At 40.4% G+C, this 23,903-nt stretch overlaps 1 protein-coding gene across 3 annotated transcripts in view; it reads right to left on the bottom strand.

Moving 5' to 3' along the window:
- The window catches only part of KLHL2 (kelch like family member 2), a 96,471-nt gene extending 72,568 nt beyond the window's left edge, over positions 1-23,903 (bottom strand). The window contains exons 1-4 of one of the 3 annotated variants that reach the window (XM_034661412.1): positions 23,774-23,890; positions 11,616-11,682; positions 11,284-11,409; positions 722-828 (exon numbers count right to left, since the gene is read on the bottom strand). In XM_034661412.1, the coding sequence (XP_034517303.1) occupies positions 722-828; positions 11,284-11,321 (145 nt within the window). In that variant the 5' untranslated portion in view covers positions 11,322-11,409; positions 11,616-11,682; positions 23,774-23,890. Of the gene's footprint in view, positions 1-721; positions 829-11,283; positions 11,410-11,615; positions 11,683-23,773 lie in introns of those variants that run through there. The other 2 variants (XM_034661411.1, XM_019807975.2) reach the window with 2 other exon arrangements.

Below are 23,903 nucleotides of genomic sequence, written 5' to 3' on the forward strand. Positions count from 1 at the left end.
CTCAGGTCATGATCTCAGGGTCCTGGGATTGAGCCCCACATCAGGCTTAATCATGAGACTCAGTGGGGAGTCTGCTTCTCCCTCTCTCTCTTCCTCTGCCCCTCCCCCTGCTCGTGCACTCACACACATGAGCACGCTCTCTCTCTCAAATAAACAAATAAAATTTAAAAAAAAAAAAGAATGAGGTTAAGGACTTCAAGTGTTGCAGGCATAAATTACTTTTTTCCAGAAGTACTGAAATCATTTTATATATTTTTACAGTTACCTAAGTGTCCACCCTATTTTTTTTATGTATCCAAGTCAAAGGACATTAAATAAACATCTCTTTATTCATGGTGAAGACTAAGTGAAATATATGAGAGAATCATTTGAAAAAATGGAAACAGTAAAAGCACTTTTCTTTTGCCAAAATAACGAAGTGCCAAAAGTTGTTATAAATAGCAGGAAAGTAAACTGAGCCAATATATGTAAACATAAATATAAAGGGGGAAAACTGAGCATAAAATTTTGAGTATGTGAATGTAATGTACACATATACACAACATGATTACAAAAACGAAAAACAATGAGGAAAAGGAATTTGAAACAAAGCAAGAGCATTTACTTCCATTACAATACTTAATTTCATAAAAGTAAAATGTTAATAAGAAAAGAAAATATGGAGAGAAAACCCCAGATCTGTATATATTTAAAAAACATCCATAACTAAGACATTTCATACCTGTAAACATGGCATGAAAATAAGGACTACAGGCAGCCAGCACCACTCTGTGAGCAGAGATTTCCATGTCTTCAGCCACAATTGTGACATCACACAGCAAATTTTGACTGTTTACAAAGCAGAGGGAGAAAAAAAATTTAATAATACCAATAATAAATGTATTGAACATCCTGTGCAAATATATTACAGTAAAAGCCCACTCTTCTGAAGTTGAGGCTAACTTTTAAGACTGCCATCTCTAGGATGCCTGGGTAGCACAGTCAATTAAGCGGCTGACTCTTGGTTTCGGCTCAGGTCCTGATCTCAGGGTCCTGGGATCAATCCCCAACCTTTGGGCTCCGCGTTCAGTACAGAGTCTGCTTCAGATTCTCTCTCCCTCTCCCACTGCCCCTCCCACTCATGCATGCACTCTCTATATATAAAATAAATAAATCTTTTTTAAAAATGAATAAATAAAACTGCCATCCTTTAAAACAGAATGCCTAAACATGAAGCACACAGAAAACAGTCCTGACAAATGCGCGACACTCATTGGGCCCGCACTCAGAATCTTGCCTTTGTTTAACAGAGAAATCTTTCCCAGTTTGATTACTGATTTCTCAACCTAAAGTAAATTACTGGCAGCAAACCATCAATGGATTATAAAAGGGGAGGTTGTTTGAATTAAGAACAACATCAGCAGAAGTGGCAGATGACAGTCTGACATTAAGATGAAGACAAAATAAAACATATGTAGAAAACCAAATAGGGTCAAAGTACCCAAAAAAAAGATACTTAAAATGATGCTGGTCATCAAGCAGAGGTAAAATTATATTCAATTACACCTGCTATTAAAAAGGCATATACGACATTTGATGCTTAACTTAATCAGAACATTTTACCAGTGCAAACTATCTCATTCCTCCAGGCTAAAAAACATTACCACATACAAAATTAAAAAGCATTTTGTTACCTTAAAACAAACCATTATTCAGCAAACATAATTATACCTCCAATTCTGAAATATCCACTTTAAGTCATTCAAAACCATGTGGTGAACACTTTTTACATTCTACACAAGCTGCTCAATGAGACTCTCCAGCTAAGTAAGAATGTCACAGAGTATCTTTTTGGCAAAAAGTGGTGCTGACGCTTCTTCCAGAACAAGCAAGAGGGCTCCAACTATAAAACAGGCCTTACTAGTAGTCATGTCAGTAATGACTGAAACAGGTGTGGTGAACCCAAAGTCCTTTCCACACCTCAAATACACAAGCACTGAATTTATGTGTAGAGCACACACAGGTCACACTTGGTCCCCTCCTCCACTATTCTATTTCCTACAAGGGTGGCCTGTCTGCTTCTGTAATTTTCTAGGAGTTCACAAGCAACATTTTCACATGAGCTTCACCAAGTCCTTGAAGTTTTCCACTTTTCCACACTGCTTGCATACTTGTTTCTGTGGAGTTCACACCAAAGGTTTTTGGAAATCCTACTGGCATCTATTTTCCCTCCAGTCCAGGAGAAACTAAGAAAAAGGAGTCCCACAGCACTGGTGATAAGTATGTTCCAGGCCTCACTGCTGATAAGCTTGCTATGCCCTTTAGACTCAAATTGTCCTTTAGACTGAAGTATGGCTCATGGGTGTCAACGTAATGGCTCACAATGCTGTATGAGACATCAGGCAGGACCCACAGTAGAGTCATCAAAAGTGGCCTAAGGTCACCCATTTGTAATTCCTCCACTGTGGTCTGCTCGGAGAGTATAAAACCACTCAGCAAGTCTATGAATTCCACAGGTTCACAAGTAACCAGGGTGGGAAAAGTCAGCGGTGTTTTCAGGAGAACGCTATGCAAGAGCTTTACCCGCATGTATTACCTAATTTAGACTCCACCACAATCCTTATGAGGTAGGTATTATTATGATTTTTACCCCCAAATGTATAGCTAGGGAAGTCAAGGTTAAAGATGAACAAACAGCCGTAAGTACCCACTAGTGGCAATGCCGGGATTCAAATCCATGGAGTCTGGTTCCAAAGCCTTTTAACCACCACACAAAACCAACTAAAGCTGTGTGGTTGCAAGACCTGGTAAAGCTTGAATAAAACAGGGAATAAAATGTATAAATCAAATAACACCAATTTATTAGTTGACACACTATATACTAGAAACAATTTTTTAAAGTTCTATATATAATTTATAAAAGGCCTAATTTTAGTAGGTTTTAGCACTACCTCTACAAGAATATTTAGAAAAATCAAATTCAACAAAACACTGCAAGATCATCTCTGCCCTTAAGCTGTCTAGCAGAAACGACTGATGGTGCCAAGATTACAGGATAAAGTGGAAAACATCACTGTAAAGGTGTTATGGGAGCATCTAAATCAGACGAGTGGTTGGAAGAGCCTTCCATCAGCTACTGACCTTAAGCTGAGCTCTAAAAACAAGTAAGCATTAGCGGGATGGAGAAGGAGCAAGAGAACTTGTAGCAGAGAGAACAGTATGTGCTGTGGAGACCTGAAGCGGCACAGCACCATGGGAAACCCCGGAAGAAGAAAAGCAGAAAGAGAGAAGGGCGAGAGAAGAGCAGGAGAGGGAGGGGTCAAGGTCAGCAGAATTGCACACAGCCTCTCAAGAATGGGGCCATCCAGGTGTTCCTATAATGACCAGGGCATCTGGACACAACTCAAACATGAGTCAAGTACATCTTGATGCCTATTTCCTACTGTCAGTAGTAATCCTTAATGCTCTAATTTCAAGATGGAACTTAAGTGGAATTACACTTGAACACCCCCAAACCACATAATTAATTACATTTAGCTTCAATTACAATCACTCATTGATCGAAACCACCTAGCATAACACCTGCTGGTTGTCACATAATTAGCTTGGCCTTCCCAGCTTATTAGCTGATGTTAGTTAACTAATAAGGTAAAAACACTGTCAAATTAGCATGCAGCCACACCTTAGGTTGGGTCACACAGAGTCTAAGGGTCACATTCCAAAACAATAACATATTTAGTTCTAGTGTTTCATTTTTTTATCTTTTTGTCTCCAGCAATACCATATTTTAAAGACAAGAGAGATCTGACCAACTTCTTCCTTCAGCCAGTGTGTGTCTGAGTCTGGCCCCTAACTCTTTTCAAACGTGCATGTTCATAAGAAGCAGAATAACTTTTGGGTGAGGAGGCATGAGCTACAAATGAAAAGTCTGGCAACAGAAGAAAAGAGCAACGTGTTTAGCAGCCCATACCCAGAGTCTAGCATGGTAAGTATCTGAGTTCATAGTCCTATTACTTGAAATCTAATGACGGAATGAACTGTAGAAGGAAAAGTCTTCCAGAATAACAAGACAAATAGCTGCTATTTAGCAAAATGTGCATTTATTCATTCACTCGTCAAATATCCAGAGTGGCTACTGTGCACCAAGCACTATGTTCATTTACTGTATCTGCTGCGGAAGTGAGCGCACACTACGCTCATTTACAATAGCAACGTAATGTCCATGAACAGCAAGCAGTTTACAGTTGAGTGGGGAGAAACAAAGAAGCTAACAGAGAATTATAAAAACGAACCTGTAACTTTTCAGATGGGGCAGGTGTGGCGTGTCTGGGAACGCACAAGAGAGGCCAAGCCCAACCTTAAGGAGGCTTTGCAAAGGCAGTTGCCTCTAAGCTCAAATGCGGAGAAGAGTTATACAGGTCATGTGTAAAACTCAAATTGCCCAGAAAAAAGAACAGCATTCCATCTCCTAAATGAAACAACATCATGCAAATTGGTCCTTCTCGGGAAAAACACTGTTCTGGAAATTAATGAAACATGCCTGAACATACCAAGACGTCCTCTAGTTTTCTGACATAAAGTGACCAATTCCTAAGGCTGGAAAAACCTATTACTGCTGTGTACTTATCTTCTCAAAGTAAAACAGGCCATCCGGCTCTGAGAGGTCAAAAGTAATTAGTAGTCACATAAAACAAGAATTTACTCTCTATTGGAAGTGGGGGCGATCACATGGCATCTGTCCATCTGTCTTCCTCGGGCTCCAGGGAAAACCTGGAGGCACTCCTCCACATGGAGTGGCATCAGAGGAAGAGCCAAAGCACCAGGCCGGTGAGATGAGCTGTCAGCCAGAGTCCAAGGGCAAACCACAAACTACAGCGAGGAATGGGCCCAAAGTCATCTCTGGAACAGCATTGGGTGTTAGGATAAAGAAACAAGACCAAGACATAAAAAGAATTAAGGCAAGGGGTCACAAATCAAGGAAAGAGGGAAAGAAGCCAAGGAAATTAAAAAGTGGCCAGGAACCTGAGGATGAGCCAGACACGGAGCTGCTGTTTCGGACATGGCTGCATCACAGAGTACTGTCCTTGGCACGAAGGGAGGTGGGGTCAGGAGATGAGCTGGTTTAAAGGTGAAAGGCCTCCCTTGCTGACTTTGTCATATTTAACCAAACCTCCTGTAACTGACAATCTGGCTATAACGTCAATAATCTTGAAGAGCAACAGAACTCCATCATGACCTCCATCATGACAAGTGTCACCACTGTCTTCTTTCTTTTTCTTCTTAAAACCATGATGGTTTGATTTTGATATGAATTTGAATTTCTGTGGCAGTTAAGCACAGGGAAAAACCTAGATGTTGGGTTTAGTAAGATTCACCATTATAGTAAAAGTCTTGAAAAATAGCACAGCCTCCTCAACAGATCTGCACCTGCTGAGATTCTCTAAAGGAAGCAGGAAGTGAAGTCAATTTGGAAAGTTAGGGAAAACTACTATAGTCAGTGACTTAGAAAATGCCAGAAACTACTAAAGGATCTCAGAGAATATTATTTTTTTCAAACAGAATCAAGACAGCAGAATGACGTGAAAAATGACAAAACAGAGCCACAGGAAGACACGGGGGGAAGGGACAGTGCATCACCAAATACCTCAGAGAAGAGAAGGTGACATCTCCAGATCTGACCACCTGCAAGAACACTGGGTCACAGATGAGAGAAGATGGAAAGAATAATTAGAAATAAAAGTGAAAGAAGATATTAGGGACATAGGAAAGCTGGTGAGAGACAGAACAGAGAAATGAAGAAGGTGGGGGATTTCAGGGGGAAAAGTAATAGAGCGAGGAATTTCTGAACATGCAGATGAAAAGCCTATGTGGTAGAAAATGTAGGATGTATACAAAGAAAACGCCATTAAAAGGTTTTTTTTCCATTGGTGAAATAAATGAGATACTCTTAGCTATAATAATTTAAAGAAAAAAAGCCAGAGTAAAATCTTCTCATTTGCTGATTTAAGAGGGCCTAGTGAAAGCTAGCTTTGAAACAGAACACTATCTCACCTGTGGTAAGTATTCAACAACATGGAGAAAGGGAAAAGAAACAAACTGGATCAGTAAACTGCTTCACTACTATCCATTCTTCATATTCTTTAAAATGTTGAATGATTCTATCCATGCTCAATAAACACCACTTAAAAAGAGATCAATCACATGTGCTTAAGAAACACTGCAGAAGATTACCAGTTAAACTGAGACAAGAAGCTTCAAACTGTATCTTAAATTTTCTAAATAAACAAGTCTATTTGATTTGGGGGCTCTTCCCAACTGCTCTACCTTTCAAGGAATGTTTTATATTCTACTCTAGTACAACAAGAAAACAAAAGAACTTCACAATGTTTTACCATAGAAAAAAAACAGGTATTAGAGCATTAAAAAAATTTCACATCGTATGTAATTTCCTAAAATCTCTTTTAAAAACAGTAGTATAAAGCTATGAAGAGAAAGACGAACTCACTTAAGTTTATTCTTTAATTCACTCGCCATCTAACCAACAAAATACAAATAACTAAAGAGCCACAACTCAAATTTTTCATAGATGCACAACAGATAATTTAATCTCACTAGTGACCTGGATCCACAATGTCTAAAAGTCCTGGAGGAAAAATACAATAAGCACTCCTTGAAGAGAGCGCTTCAGGCTTTTTTGTTTAAATTATTGTTGGAAACGTAAAAACTGCTGTTATAACTGAACCAATAAATATTTGTGACTTTTATGTGGTGTACAGGGGAGTATTTTAGTTGCTTCATATGATTTATCCTTACTAAAAACTTACAACTCCTAAATAGAAGTTAAGGATCAACGTTATCTTCCTTCTAAACAAGTAACAGGTTGGCCCCAACTAATAGTCATTGAAAGTTTTAAAGCTCAAATACAGTCTTATCCTGTAACCTACAAAACTGAAGTTTTTCTGTTTAAATGTATTGTGAAGGCAAAATGCTACCTCTTGACATTTCCTTTTTTTGGTCATCTCAAAAAGCCCACAGCATACTGCTCTCAATAAAACATGTCTGAGATTTCGTCTGCTTGTCTTCTCCACAAACCCAATACAGTGTGTTGCACATAATAAGCACTCTGTAAAGATCTACTGATTTGATTTTGAAAATGTTAGTATTCTGAAAGACTCCTACCCCCGCCAATTCATGCTAGGGAAACTTAAAGAGCTGAATTTCCTGCCAGAGATGTGTTGCTAAAAAGACCCGTCCTTTCACCACACTGCCAGGCTGTTCCTCCAACATCATTAATCTTACAATGCTGCTCTTCTTTTCAAAAACCTTCCCTGATTCCCACTGCCCACAGGATTAAGTCCAAATTCGTCACGATAGTTAAGCCTGCACAATTCCGTCCTTCTCCCGCTTCCTAGCCTTGTCTGCACAGACTCCCCAGCATGAACTCTTGATTTGCTTTATCCAACAAGCTCTGTTTATCTGCTCCCCAGCTCATGCAATCATACAGGCCGGAACTCCCTTTCCTCTCCTGTCCTTTGTATGAATCCTACTGCTCGCCATGAGGCCCAGCAGAAATCACTTCTGTGGACCGTTGTAGATTTCTCCTGTGAAAATCATCTTTGGCCCACTATCTTCCACCACCTCATCCTCTTCTCTGGACATCTCCTGCAGCAATCCAGACACTCGCAGGGAATCCGCCAAGTCTGTTACTGTTTCTGGCTCCCCCACAGCCTGCACAGCCTTTCGGGCACGAGAGCTGATTTCAAAGAAGAACCAGCTGCTTACGGATACTTGTTGAATACACTGTTTAGAAGTGACTGCAGGGTTTTTTAAACCAAGTAATTTTAAGTTATTCAAGCTCTTATTGGGCTGGCACATGTAGCTATATCTGGGCCTCCTGTTTAAAAAAGAAAACAAAAACAAAAATCAATCACTGCCATCAGCCAAAGGTTCATAAACACATTCCCTACTGTACGGCTGTTATTCTACCAGGTAGAGGTGAGGGCCCATGAGCAGAGTGGTAAGAACAAGGAAGATCTCCCTTCCCAGAAATCAGGAAACCCGCTCTCAGCTACCCCTTCCTGGCAGCAGGAAGCTGATGCAATGGCAGGAAATAAAAGATTTCCAACTGTTTAAGGAGTAGGCCTCTCTAGAGATTTTTTTTTTTTTAGTTACTCAGTGGGCCATAAGGGGTAACAGAGAAGTGAATGACATTAAAAACAAACAAACAAAAAAGGATTCTGATGAACCCCAAAGAGAGTTTATTTTTTAAAACACTACCCATTAGTGACTTTATTAAAACAATCACACAGTCATAGAGCGGGCAGCCAACACCCTCTGGCTATTCAAAGGTCATTCTCTGTCCTGAAAACCAGCATCAACTACCAGCCTGGTGACACATTAGCTCCTAAAATGGTGTGACACAAAGAACAAGGTACTATTTCACAGCCATACAGTTCACACCCAAAATGGGACAAAGAGGTACAGGAAGGCTTGTGCTAAATAATCCCAGGACGAGGTGCAGGTAAAGCAGGAAAAAAAATCTCACAGGCTCAGAGAATGTCCGAGCACCACAAACCTTACATTCCATCCTGTCCACTCCCCTCATTTTATAGCTCAGCCTCAAAGAAGTAAAACAGCTGGCCCAAGGCCAAAGAGTTTGTCCCCAAACCTGGGTCATCCACTTCAGGGGAAGGTGTCACCTGCCCTAAAGTTCAGTGAGTCATGCCTGGGTCCACAGAGAGCTACTCACACCAGCTGAAAGACTACAGCTACCGCACCCCACAGGCGGGGGAGGAAATGGGAACAAGCCTAGAAAATGTCAGTCTTTCTGGACTTTTCAAAGAAAAAGAAGAGCCATTAAAGATCTCAGTCTTAAAACGACCAGATTGTTTTTCTTTTCTTTCAGTTCTGTTTAGTAACCAGTACAGTTCACCTTCTCATAACGACTGTTACAATGGAATTAAAAAACTAAAACAGCACAGCCAAACCTGCTGGATGATCCCAACTATATATTCGCCCAAAGACTAAAATGAAAACGCACTTATTAAAAATGCTGTCATTACCCTAAGTGTTAACTAGATTTTAAATAAAAATTTGGGAAAAAATAATTAGTACTAAAAATAAAAATAAAAAATAGGGATGGCCGGGTGGCACAGTTAAGCATCTGACTCTTGGTTTCAGCTCAGGGCCTGATCTCAGGGTCCTGGGATCAGCATGCGTCAGTCTCTGCACTTAGCTGGGAGTCTGCTTGTCCCTCTTCCTCCCCCTCTGCTGCTCCCCCCCTCCCCCACACGCACTCCCTCTCAAATAAATAAAATCTTTAAAAATAAATAAAGATAAAAATGCTGTCAGAGCAGGACCAGGAAGCAAGTTAAATATGTAATAGTCAATTTAACTTTCTTGTCTTTCTCCAATCCACTTTCCACCTGGCAGCAAATATGTTTTTTTCAAAATGAAAATCTGATCATGTCACAGCCCTACTTAAAACTCTCCAACGGCTTCTACCGACGGCTTCCTCCCATGACAACTCCTGATAAAGTCCAAAATGTATAAAGCCCTAAGTATGCTGGGCCTCACCTGCCCACTCAGGCTTCTCTCTTACCGCGACCCTTCTGGTCATCTGCGCCCGAGCTGCCCCTCAGTTCCTCCAATAAGGCCAGCTCCCTCCCACCAGAAGACTTGGGCACTGCCATTCCCTGTGCCTGGAACCCTGTTCTCTAATCTCTCCCACCCCCATCCTGGCTTCATTTCTTTACCTCTATTTTGCTTTTTAGATCTCAGCACAATTATTTTTATCTTCCCAAGGAAGCCTTTCCTGACCACTGTAATCCACCTTTAAAGCATCAGGCAGCCCTCCTTTGTAGCACTTTCTACCATTAAAATTTACAGTAAATTATGTGTGTAATTCTCTGATTAATGCCTGCTTCCTGCATTCAACCATAAGCTACATGTCTGTTTTTGCTCACCACTGTATCTCCAGCACCCAACAGATAAATATTTACTGAATCTGTAAGTAGAGAAGAAACAAATGACGGACCTATAGCATGGGCTTTTAGGAAGACATAGCACAGACAGATAGAAGGAAAGTACAAGTCATTCCGTTCTTTGTAGCCCAAGCTTTTAAATATATGTACTTCCACAAAGAGAACAATAGGGTAAAAAAATAATAGTAATACATGTCTTTCACAAACAGCTAAGAAAACCAAGACTGTTACTACATAAATTAGTCTTTTAATTAAAAAATAAAATTACTCATGGTTCAATCAACTTAGGGTAGAGAAAGAGGGAGAGAATCTTAAGCAGGTTCCACACCCAGCATGGAATGGAGCTCAACCCCACAGCCCTGAGATCATGACCTGAGCTGAAATCAAGAGTCAGATGTTTAACCGACTGAGCCACCCCAGGCACCTCTCGATCAACTTTTAAAGTCATTCCTTTCATATCAGTGACTCTCAACATACTTGAGAATTACCTTCGCAATGGATTTGTCACCAATCCTCAAAATTCCTACCACTACGATGACTACCACCACCATCAGAGTCACATTTTTCTGCTTTTTCTTTTTTTTTTTTAAGATTTTATTGATTTGTGAGAGAGAGCACACACAGAAGGAGAGTGAGAGGGAGAAGCAGACCCCCCGCTGAGCAGACAGCCCAATGTGGGGCTGGATCCCAGGACCCGATGTGGGGCTGGATCCCAGGACCCTGAGATCATGACCTGAGACGAAGGCAGACGCTTAACTAACTAAGCCAATCAGGTGTCCCTCTCTGACAGTCTTCTTTCCATATTCTTTGTGGTAAGTTAGAAACCCTAGACCAGTGCTGTCCAGTAGAAATATGGGAGATATATATATATATAAAGTATAAATGCAATGTCAAAATCTTGTACTAATCACATTAAAAAAGAAGTGAAAATAATTTCAATAATATATCCTATTTCATGAAAAATGTCCCATATATTATCATTTCAAAATGTAATCAATATTCTTAAAACTTATTAATAAAACATTTTACACTCTTTTTTGTATTAAATCTCAGAAATCCATTATATATTTTCCACTTACAGAACATCTCAATTCAGACTAGCCACATGTGGCTAGTGGCTCCCATACCAGACAGAGCAGTCTTATACTATTCATGCCTCTGATTAAAAAAAAAAAAAAAAAAAAAAAACCTGCAGAAAAAGCTTTTAATGTTCTCTGTATCACACAAAGCAACGATGAGGCATGAAGAGTATATTCACTATAAACAAGTAAAAAATAAAGGGAAGAGACCCATGGTTACATGTATATTAATGTAACAATACCTTCTTAATTCATTCATGACTTTAAAAGCTTTCTTCATATGCCAAGGATTCACTGTCACGGGGCAGTGTTTTTCAGTATTATCATCTTTTGAATCGAGAGACTTCTGATGACCCTGCTTTGTGCATCTGTACATAAAAGAAAAGAACAAAAAAACAGAAAAGACCTTATTATAGATCATTTAGTTCAGGCTTATCAGGCTACAAGAGATACAATGAATCTCCCAAACATGTTTAGAGGAAGTCTCACGGTATATCTCAATGTAAGATCAAGACACAATTCAGAACATTTTCTGATGGTCACTATAATTTTAATGAAAAAAGTGGGTAATCACCTCTACGGTGTCCAAGCTCTGTCAAAGATGAGCACAGAAAATTCAGTAAAAGTGGTTCAGCAGACAACTGAAAATAAAAATGCTGAGAAATGATCCTCTGTGTTGGAAATTAACCTGCTTTTAACAATTCGTTGTAGTCATATATTATTTACAAACCTATTACAAGACAGGAATGGGATCCTATTTTACACAAACTTCAAAAACTCAGAATCTGATTTGAATTTTGCTCTCCACCTGCCAGGTTACTTGCCCCACAAATTTCAACACTCTTGTAACAAGAGATTAATCATGTTAGAGTTTATTGAGTATTTGCTATAGAGAAGCCACAGTACCGTCATTTACCCGCATTATTTGCTTAATCTTAACAACAACTATGTGAACTCATTACTATTATTATCCCCATTTAACAGATGAAAAGATGAAGGCAAAAAATAATTTGGGTAACTAAATAATAGAGTTGGGTGAGACTGAAGCCAGTCTGACTCTTCGAGCTCATTCTTTTCACTAATGTTCCATACCATTTCCTACATTAAGCAATGATACTTAACTTCATATTTAAACATAATTTTCAAGAGCATGGGCTATATTAGTACTGCTGTATAAATTATTCTTTTGAGACTTGGGGGCAAAAAAAATTAACAAAATCAAGGTACCATGGCAGGGAGGGGAGATTAACTGCTAATGGACACAAGGGAACTTTTTGAGATGGCTGCACAACTCCAGAAATGTACTAGAAATCACTGAATTGTACAATTATAATAGTTGAATTTTATGGCATGTAAATTATACCTCGATAAAGCTATTAAATAAAAAAAAAAACAGGATACCAAATTAAGCCCAAAGAAATCATACTTGTATACATATCACACAAAGAACAGGCGAACATCATTATTTATTGCTGCATTTCTCTTCACACCTCTTCCTTTCCTGACCCATTTTGAAAGGATCATTCATTTTTAAAACATTATCTCTCACGAATTCATTCAGCACATATTATTTGAGTGCCAGCTATGTACCAAGCACTGTTCTAGCCACTTGGGATACATGTGAACAAGGAACCAACAAAGACTCCTATCCTCACAGACCCTGGAGTCTAGCAGGGGAAAGGGGAGAGAGAGAAGAAATAATACACAGAACAAGCCAGTGAAGTAGATCAGAAAATAAGAGTGATAGAAGAAAAAGGGCAGGCAGGGAAAAGAGAAGCAAAGAGTATGGAGTGATGCAACTTACACTAGTCAATAAGGTCATCAGATCATCAATAGCCCAACTGAGAAGTGAGATTTAAAGCAGGACCAGGAGGTGAAAGAATGTCCAGAAGGAATGAAGAGCTAGAGAAAAGCCTGTAGGAACCTGGTGTGTTCCGGGAACTATAAGACCAGAGCTAGGGCTGGGGGGCAGAGCGTAGTGCAGATTATGAAGAGCTGTAGGACACCGGAAGGACTTTGGCTTTTACCCTGAGTGCAACAGGGAGGCATTGCAGAAGAGTGACACAATCCACCTTATGTTTTCAAAGGATCACTTTGGCTGCTGGTTGAGAATAGTCAATGTGGGCAAAGATGAAAGGGGGTTAACTATTTAGGAGAGTAATGCAGTGGGGGGGGACAGGGGCTCAGAGCACAGCAGCAGGAGGAAGAGCAGTGATGAGAAGTGGCTGGGTTCTGGGTATATATTAAAGGTAGTGCCAACAAGATTTGTTGACAGAATGCATGTGGCATGTCAAAGAAAATCAGTACGATTCCAATTTTTTTTTAAAGATTTTATTTATTTATTCGACAGAGATAGAGACAGCCAGCGAGAGAGGGAACACAAGCAGGGGGAGTGGGAGAGGAAGAAGCAGGCTCATAGCAGAGGAGCCTGATATGGGGCTCGATCCCACAACGCCGGGATCACACCCTGAGCCGAAGGCAGATGCCTAACCGCTGTGCCACCCAGGCGCCCCCGATTCCAATTTTTTTGGTTTGAGCAACTGGAAGGATAGAGTCTCCATTAATTGAGATGGGGGAGGCTGCATGTGGAACCAGTTTGGGGGTAGGAAAAGCAAAAGCTTCATCTTCGTACATGTTGCTTCTCAGATATCAGACATCCAAGTGAAGATATCATACTGGCATATTTAAGTCTAGAGCTGGAAAGAAAACTTTAGCTGGATAGAAATGTAGGGAATCATTGATTTCATATATGGTCATGAAAGCAATGAAACCCAGGCACTCAAACATTAATGTAACCTCCATCATCAACCATAGATGCTATCCTTGCTCATTCTTTCGAGCCCCAAGAATCAACATGAGTTGAGGCATCTGATTGTTCCAGGGTTTGCATACTAGAAGTGGATGTAAATCCTGTTTCCCCACCCCTTGAGAGTTTTTAAAGGGGTCTTACACATAAATTAGTACAAGACACTGCTTCCAGTGGGTGAGCCCACAGCTGGGAGAACAGCATGGTGCACTCTACTCCCTGTGGTCCGTGTGTGTGTGTGTGTGTGTGTGTGTGTGTCTGTAGAGAGGGATGAGTTACACACCTGACCTGAGAAAAAGAGCTACTAAGTCTAGGAGCCAAAGACGAAAGAACATTCAGATCTGGCAGAGGAGACTGGGAAACATTTTATAGTATAAGACACATTCTCATAATGCTATTTCCCACCAACCTTTCATAAAGAAAACAGTAGGACAAAGGAAATTATGTAGATATATGCAACCTATGCAAACTTTCTGTCCACATAACACTGAATGTCCACATGTATAGCAAGTTAAGATTTACATCTGCTTCTCATTTAATAACTTAAGAGTTTACAACAAAGGGGAAATATAATATTGAGGATTGGCAAAACTATCATAGAAGTCTTTTCAATGCTCGAATGGAAGCAAAAACAACTCAGCCCTAGAAAGAATATTATATAAGAGTCAAGAGTGTTTATATTTGCTTAAGAAATCATGAATTAAAACTTCCTGCATTAGAGAATTAACTTTAAGACAGCTACCATGTAATAATCAATATCTATATTGGGGCATTCTTAAAGCTATTTTCAGCTCCTGCTTTTCCTGATGTACTCCAAAAACTACAAAGAAAAGACCTTATTCAAAGGCTTAAAGGAGTAAGTACGAAATAACATTGAATTTTTTTAAGTGTTCTCTGTACTGAGAGCTACTTAGAAATACAGCACCCTGCTGCACAGGGCTACATTTTCAGTACTAAAGTCCTTTCCATAATTTTCCTATGTGGTTTTGTGTTAGATAGTCTCTCATCCAGAAGCATAACTGACTAATAAAATGACACATCATGCCTGAAACTACAGATGTGGAAAATGAACATATACTAGGAAGCAGGAAAGTGGGAGGTGAAGGTTTACCTTTTAAGTTATACCAGTTAAGTGTAGTTATACCTTCTCCCGGCTTCCCTTCTAAAGCAGGAGCTAGCCTTTCCCAGAGAAGCTTCTCTTTCTGAGAACTGTCTTCTTTAAATTATCCAGAAGAGATACTTTTTCAAGGTTCTTTCATTTTTAAATCTTTCCCCAACTCTATACTCTGTAACCAGTCTTAAAATTGTCCAATAGCCTATTGTTATCAAACATACTTTAAAACAGTTGAGGTTTCCAAGGGTTTGGATCCCAATACATGGCTACACTTTATAACAGATAATCCTGAAGTCTTCTTCAGTGACTGACTCTTTTGCAAATTTCCAGCTGCAGGCAAAGTTGGCTTCTCAGAGTAGGTAACTAGGTAACTCTCTGTCCCAAAACACGCTACTGGCAGTAAATGATTTCTCAGAGAAGAAGAAAATAAAGACTCTAACAGGGCTGTCTCCCTCAAAGAGTCAAGATCCATAACCAAGCAGAGGTTGGTTCTGAGGCCATCTTAGAAATGAGGTATAGTCTCTTTAGATATACAGTATTTGCTCTGGAACAGTGATTCCCAATGTGGGGGGGGGCCGGACCAGCATGACCCAAGCAATTTTTTCAAACTGCACACAACCATCCCTTTTCGCATGAAGATTCAGGCAAGCCCTTTTTATAGGACTAGGTATATCAGAATGACAGCATCTCCAGGAGTAGGGGTGAAAGGCAGCTATGTATAATTTAAAAAAAATTTTTTTTAAAAGGTGATGTAATATGTCCCACCACCCACTTACCTCCCACCCTGGGACAATCATCTCAGATGGAGAACAAACACTTTAGAAAATATAGGCTGTTCATGTTTTTAGGGTTTTCTGGTGGAAACAATGCTATAATTCATGTGAATGATGCAGCTGCAAAATTTAACAGGGGACTAGACATTTTCACATTCAGGACACAAATACTTAGCCCCTGGGTAGCCACCATCTCTGCTCTCCCCTCTGCCTGTTCATCTCAAAAGCTGCAAGACTCCCTTGCTTGCAATGAGTCACCCACCATTACTCACAAACTTCTGCCAAGTTCACGTCAGCAGCTGTTGTTTTCAAAGTCACCATCCATGCTGTACTGCTCTGAAGTTTCTCCATTACCTTATAACATCTCTCCTATTTCCTCTGCTGTCTTCCTAGCTAAACCGGCATTCAGAAGCTGATTATCATACTAACACTGCTCCCATTCACAAAGACAAGATATTAGAAGTAGAGATTCAACCATAACCAATATTTTAACTAGTATTTGTTAAGTCACTCTACAGTTTCCCAACGAAATACTCTCACATCCTCCATCTCACCCAAATAACCACCATAGTATTTAGGGGTTGTAAAAATAGAGGGCTTTCACCACTGGAAACATGTTTTGGTTTGTGGCAGAGTTGTGGTTTCAGTTTTTGCAATTAGCTAAAGACAAAGAGACATTCTCTGCAAATTTCTCTTCAAGTGTTCGGCATTTAAACTTTTATTAGGTACAGAGCCAGCAGACTAAGTATAATCTACGAATATATGGTCATATTAACAAATAAATATTGCTTAAATAAATGTTAATGTCTGCCCTACTGACATGTAAGAATTTGGATTATACCTTCAGTATGAAGACCTTTAGGAATTGAATAGGAAGCATCTGTGAGAGAAATGCAAAACAAAGAGCCCTGCCATCTAGGCAGAGGACACCTTACAAGACATCATAATAATGTCACTGAAATCTTGCCATTTGCAACCACGTGGATGAACCTAAAGAGTATTATGCTAAGTGACGAAGGTCACAGACAAATACCATACGATTTCATTTACATGTGGGATCTAAACAAACAACGACAAAAGAGACAGAGACTCATAAATCTAGAGAACAATCTAGCAGTCGCTAGAGAGGAGGAGGTTTGGGGTGGGTGAAACAGGTGAAGGGGATTAAGAGGTACAAACTTCCAGTTATAAAATAAGTCACAACCATGAGAAATACAGCATAGGGAATATAGTCGACAATATTGTAATAACTTTGCGTGGTGACAGAATAAAAGGTAATGCCACTGAATACATCAGTATAGTACATATACTGCCAAAAGTTATGTTGCAGATTTCCCTGAGCTGGAAAAGCTGGAAAGGCCCAATTTTACTAAAACGGATTAGCAGTGAAAGCAGAGCACTGAACCTATTGGAAGACAGAGGGAGAAATCACATACATCCCCTCTTCTCCCCCTAGGATTTAGTTGTGTGGCTTTATGTTAAGTGTGTGGGGAAGCACTGGCAGGAGGTGGTTGGGATGTTTGAAGTGGAGAGGCTGATGGAAGTTGGAATGTAATTGTTCTCTGATAGTAGAACAATAGAGCTGTAAAAAGCTCTGCTTCAGTTCAACTCAGCTCTCTCTCCCTCTTTCCCTCCCACCTACATGACAAACAGAGCACAATCAGGCACTTTTTGTCCCTGGCAGTGACAATTGCCAGGAAAGGGACCAGGGTAAAAGTATGTCTTATGCAAGATCAATCTTATCTTAAAGAATATGTTATAAAGAGCTAACAAAGCCCTGTCAGAGTGGGGTATTTACGAGGTGCTAAAATCGGGAGGAGGAGGTTGATGATGCATTTCAAACACTTCCACATCTTTTATCAACTCATACTTCTGGCCTTTCTTTCGCCACTTTTCCTGGCATTACCAGCACTTGGCTAGTAAGAGAGGGCAGCAATTTGATTTGACGATTCAGTTGACTAGGCTACATTTTCCAGCACTTGAATGAAAAGGCACTAGAAGCGGACCAGATCAGCTGGAAGACCTGAATTGTAGTTTTGCCTACACCAAATACTAACCAAGTGACCTTGGGTATAGTCACTTGGCCTCTCTGGGCTTCAGACTGTTTACTTATAAAATAAGATTTTGTTACTCCACAAATATGTCTCATATGAGATGTAATGGGAAAGTCAAAGATAATAACACCTCACCTACTTGCCTCAGGGAGCTGTACAAGCACTAAATACTGCATGAATGTAAATACAAAGTTAAAAAGAAAAATGTTGAGGTTAGGAGCTAAACTGAATGCAGAGACATATTTATATGGATGTTACTGGCCTTCCTCATTTTTAATTGCAACATTCAATCAAAAGTTATTAGCAATACTCCAGACAACCACCACTGTTAATAAATCAAGTAGGTAAGCACTGCCTCAATGCCGACTACATGCCCTAACATTACGCAGAGTTAGGGATATACGGGAGGTTGAAGGCAGGAAACTTCTCCAGTTACCCTAAAGTGGGGAGGCACATCTGAAACCTCTAGGGAATGGCACAAGTCAGTACACAAGTGCAAGATAATGGGTTACTGATACTGCAAGAATGCAAACAGCAGCTGAAATGAATTGGAGTAAACAGGGAAGACTCTGTGAAGGAAGACAGGGTTCCAAGTGGGCCTTGGAAGAATTCCAAGTTGTTTTAACCGGGGACGGGATAGGAAAAGGCTGGAGACTCCTGCCTTGTGATAAGGCAGAGTTTACTCTAGGAAGTCAAAAGCAAATAATAATTTTGAACATACTATAAGATTAGGCCAAAATGATAGAGTTCTGATCATCTGGTTGAGGTAACTGGTTTGCTAAGTTATTTGATGTGACTCTAAGATGTTGCTGGGGTCAAAACAGTAGATGGACTGAAAGGTGAGGAAAGAATACACAGAGGTTAATAGGATAAAACGTAGGAGGAAAAAAATGCAGGTATCAAAGGATAAAATCTGTTCATCAGAATGGTAGTAGTCAAAATGAACACTAGAAACCAGGACTCTGAAGTTCCTGGAAGCTGATAAGATGGGGAAGATGATAAGATGGGGAAGATGATGAGAGAGAGAAATCAGAGACCATTCCAAGGCTTTGGGTATCTGGGACCAGAAGAATGATTATTCCACTGAGTAAGTGCAGATGTTATAAAGGGAAGTCAGTCTGAGAACTCAGTTTTAGGCATGTTGAATCTGAGACATAAGCTAAGAGGAGATGTTCTGTAAGAAGTTGAAAATGCAAGACCGAAGCACATATCTAGAGCCCAGGCTTAAGACATAAATGTAGCCACAACTTAGTGATTAATAGTTGATTAAAAAGAACTGGCCAAGACCTGCATTTGTGAGGAGATGCCACAGCCAACAAACAGTAGCGAAGAGAAGCCAAGTAGAACAGGAAAAAAGTGATCAATGAGACCCAACTTCTCCTCTACTGGATAACCTATGAAAAGTAACTTACCATCTGAAAAAAGACAATAGAGACCTACACCATAAGGGTGTTGACAAGATTAAATTAGACAAAGTAAATCACATTTAGCAACCTAAAAACTACAGAAGGAAAGCAAAAAAAAAAGTAGTGTCATGGAAAGCAAGAGCTTATTTCTCAAGGCAGGATCAGTGAAAAGAACTGGTCAAAAAAACACTTCAGCAAATCCCAATAGTCTGAAATGTAAAACAGTAAAGCACATAACAGACAAAATATATTGACCCACGCACTACAGTAACTGTATTATATATTTGTTCACTATCAGTTTCAACCAGGAGGAAAAGAATTTTGTTTTCTGAGATATCCCCAAAGCCTGGTCATAGTAAGCACCCAATAAATATGAATGAAAAATCTGAACTCCCTTATTATAAACAGTAAATACACTTGGAATTTGGAAGAATTCTATAGAAGAGCATCTGAAAAGCAATTTTTATTCTCTGGATCACCTTGAAAGAACCTTCCCTCTGATCTTAAGAAGTTCAATTGTTTTCATAAACATTCCTGATGCAATTCCATAACAGCCACAGATGAGTAAATTTACAGTCACCTTCATGAAAGCACACTCACTAATATTTACTGAATGCCTACTGTGTGCATTAGGAAGTATAGATTAGAAACAAGGTTTGGGGCTATTTAGTGGGAGGGGGGTGAGCCATTTCCCAGTATCAGAAAATTTTAAGACTACTGCAGAAATGTTACCTATTTCCAAAACCCACTTCTCAAGTTCCCAAATACACCTCAGAATTTTCCTTATATAACACTTCCTTCAACACACACTGATCCATTCTTTCAACATTACCTTGTCAGCCATTTTTGCTCCTAAATATTTTAAACATCTTTGTCACTGAGGAGTTTCACCTATGATCTGATAGATGCCCAATTTACATTCACATCTAGTGAAACAAAAACAAGAATACATTCCAATATGCTATAAAAGACAAACCAATGAATATTGGGGTAAACTGTGTCAAGGTTCCAAATTCACAGTAATTCAATCTTAAAAGTAGAAAGAACATTAAAGGTCATCTGGTCCAGTGGATCACAAATGTCAGGCTTCAGTGAACTTTTTACTGGTCTGTGACAAAATTAAGGAAAATGTAGTAAGTTTTCAAAAAATAAAATTAATTCAATTTAAACACTATTCTGTAGTCTGAGATAATGTCCTTTTTATTTGGAAAGGGACACCAAAATGTCCTTTCTCTTACCAAAAGATGGTGAGAGTTGATAATTATCATTTTATTGATATTTTTTTTTCTGCTAGGCAAAAAAAACAACTTAGCAATTCTGTGTTGGACCTCAGTTTTTTTTAACTTCACAGGTCAGTGCAATCCAAAATTCTGAAAACCTCTATTCTAATTCAACCCATCTTCTGCTGTCTAAATCCCTTAGAACATGGTCGACAAGATGTCTGTCTGCCTACGCTTGAACAACTCCGATGCCAAGAGTCTCCAGTGATGCGGAATCACTGGTCCAAGATATTGTTGTATCACTGGTCCAAGATATGGTTGTATCACTGGTCCAAGATATGGTTGTATCTGAGGCATGTTTGCTTAGTTTTGTGAAGGAAAAGCAAAAACGTAAGACTTGTAGAGAGAAAGCCAACTTGTGGAAGAGGAGCCAGTAAGAAAACGAGGGCTAAGAAACAGTTCAGTGAGAGGCAGTCAAAGGAATGCACTCCATCCTATACCTCGGTCTTCCCTCAACTTAATAATTATGAAAATCCTTTGCAAAAATAACCATAAAAGCTAGAATGTGTGAAACATTCCTAAGGTACGGGCTGCACATCTCAGTTTACCACTTGAATTTCCTTTACTACCCTACATCTAGTTTTAAGTCACACACCTTCAGGTTCGATCAGAGGCATATGTCCTATAATCTTCCTATCACCCAGACTCCAAAATGCAAGAGAATCTAAATGCCACATATAGAATGCAAAAAACAATAAGCAGAGATATAAAGCCCAATGACAACATGAGAATCAAAAAGGATGAGGAGAACTTGGAGGCAAAGAGTGGAAAGAGTACAAGAGATCAAAACCTGATTTCAACAAGGCTATCCCAAAGGAACTAGGGAACCTCTACCCCTCCAAGACAACGTGCTAACAGGCCAAAGGCAGCAAGGTGGAATTTGAAAACAATGTGAAACTGGCTGTTAGGAAAGAAGCGCGAGCATAAGTTCCTACATAGTGCCAGGCAGAGATAGGCATTCAAATATTTGCAGAATTAATGAGTTAACAAACAGACACTAGCTCAAAAAGGATGAGTCCCTGCTTCCAACCACATCACCCAAGGCATATTAAGCCCACATCAAATATCCTGCCTTGCCTTAAAGCTCAGGCTAAAAATCTAACCTTGTGAAAGGCTGAGCCCTCCCAATAACTTCCACTGCCTCCATCTACCAAGCTCTAGCCCAGTGAGGCTCAATAAAACTCCTTCCGAAAGACACTGCCTTGAAATTCTCTCAAACACAGCACCCAAGATTTAGTGTGGAAGGAAAAAGTAAGCTAATGGGAGTGAAGGCAAATAGGCCAAGGGATAGGAAGGAAAACTATTTCTGATTCTAACAAACTCTGAACTGAGGGTTAATCCTACAAAGACCAAAGGAAAATAAACCCTATTTGTATTTTTTATTAAATGAACATGAACAATGAAGAAGTCTCACCAACTTTAGCCACCCATGATTAAAAGTAGTTTTAACAATTCTTTCATCCCTGCTGGCACTCCTAGCTTTCCATTACATCTCAGCCTGCCATTGTTTCAGCATTACTGATGGAGTCTCAATACCAAAGAATTGTGCTAGATACCAAAATTATGATTAACTGATCTGTCCTAGATTCAGTTTATCAATATTTGCACGCACACATCTATTTCATTTTCAATTATGTCTAGATAAATCATTTTCTATGTCTCTACTCCCTCCCTCCAAAGCCTGCTTATTGTCCACACCCTTTTTTCACCTGCATTCTGAGAGCCCCTGTTCTTTCCTTTAGTTCCCTCTGCTCCAAAAGTAAAATGGGCCTGCAGAAGAGATATAAAGGGGGCAGATTTACTACAGATAACATGCCTACATGGTATATTCTATATAATATGTGCTGTCTATATACAGGTAACATTTCCTGCCTTAACTGCCTCTGAGCCTGGACAGAACCCATGTGCTGGTGCTGTATTCACACTGCTGATGTTAACAATCCACCATAATGTTTCCTAGGGGTTCAGGAGCTTTCCCAAAGCTGCTGAAGAACATGACCAGAAAACAAAGCCCTCAAAGCCACAGTGATCAGGAAGCAACTGAGCCCTTGCTTCTACCAGCCCAGGAGGGTCAATTCATCAGTCTTATCATCTACTCCTTAGATCCCCATGACCTGCTCTACTCAAGCTAAAAATTCTGTACGGCGCTTTTAGAAATTGTAGTTCCAGAATCCTATTAGCTCTCCCAAAAGGACTCAACATCAAAAAATTATTCAGCCCAAGCCAAATATCCATATTTTGGCTGGAATTCTGACAAATAACCACAAGAGGCTGGTGCGGTACAACTGCCATGGAGTGAAGCTGGCCAAATCTAAGTGAAAAACGATAAGGCTCCATGAATAAGCTCTCATGAAAAGGTACACCGTTCTCAGAATGAGGTTTGCTTGAGGTTTGAAAAGTCAGATTCAAAGAGCTCTTGTTCCTTCATGAAGGTTAACCTAAGGAAGGCAAATCAAAATTGAAATTTTCAAAACTCCTAGAGATTTACAGTTCACTTTTACCAAATACTTTCAAAAAATAATATTGTATTGAATGGTGCAAATGTTTCAATATCTTCCACAATAATTGCTCAGCTGTTATTATTTCTGGGAAGTAGTTTCGTTGCAGGAATCTCGCATGTATCTGGGTACTAAGGAAAAGACACCTGTGCCCGCTACACTACTAATTCGCCCAGGGTACCAAGGAAACAGAAGATGCTCTGGTTTCTGGATACAATTTTCTGCAGTGCCAGGTAAAAGAGGTCACATGCCCTGAAGAACCGTGGCTCATTTAGAGTGATGTAAAAGCTCCTCAGATATTAATTTTGCTAGAAATTCAGAGAAGCAAGCAACCTAAGATCAATTGATTTAGACACCGGTTGTCTGGTACTTTCCAGTTTCCTTTTTTCAACGGACTCCCGTGCAGCACATCTCCATCCCCCAGAAAGGGGGTGGCAAGCTGGGCACCAGCAGCCCATGCATTCCAGGGAGGCGTACACAGGACGGGCACAGTCCCTATGCCCAGCCCCATCCCGAATCTTCTATTCGCCTGGGATCGGGAAGACCCTTCCCTGGAAATCCTGGACAGGGTTTTAAGTCACTGCCTGGCCAGGCTGAGTTTCCGTCCGCGTCCGCCTCCGGACTGCGGGAACCGCGCCTCGTCACGCCCCGCAGCTCCCACCTCCCGCCGCCCCCGGCGTCCGCTCCCCGCCAGCGGGCACCGGGCAGCCGTCCCCGAGCAGCACCCGCAGCCGGTGTCGCCGCAGCGGCGCGCTTATCCGCAGCGGCACAGCCCGCCCGCCCGCCCGCCCGCTCACTCACGCGGGAGGCAGCGGCGGCGTCTCCATTGTGGCTCCTCTCGGGCTTCAGAACGCAGGCACCGACCGCCGCCGCCAGCACCAGCACCATTCCAGCCGCGGACGCCGGCACTGCCCGCCCGCCGAGCCGCGTT

The sequence above is a fragment of the Ailuropoda melanoleuca genome, chromosome 5, assembly GCF_002007445.2.
Source record: "Ailuropoda melanoleuca isolate Jingjing chromosome 5, ASM200744v2, whole genome shotgun sequence".
NCBI classification, from domain to species: Eukaryota; Metazoa; Chordata; class Mammalia; order Carnivora; family Ursidae; genus Ailuropoda; species Ailuropoda melanoleuca.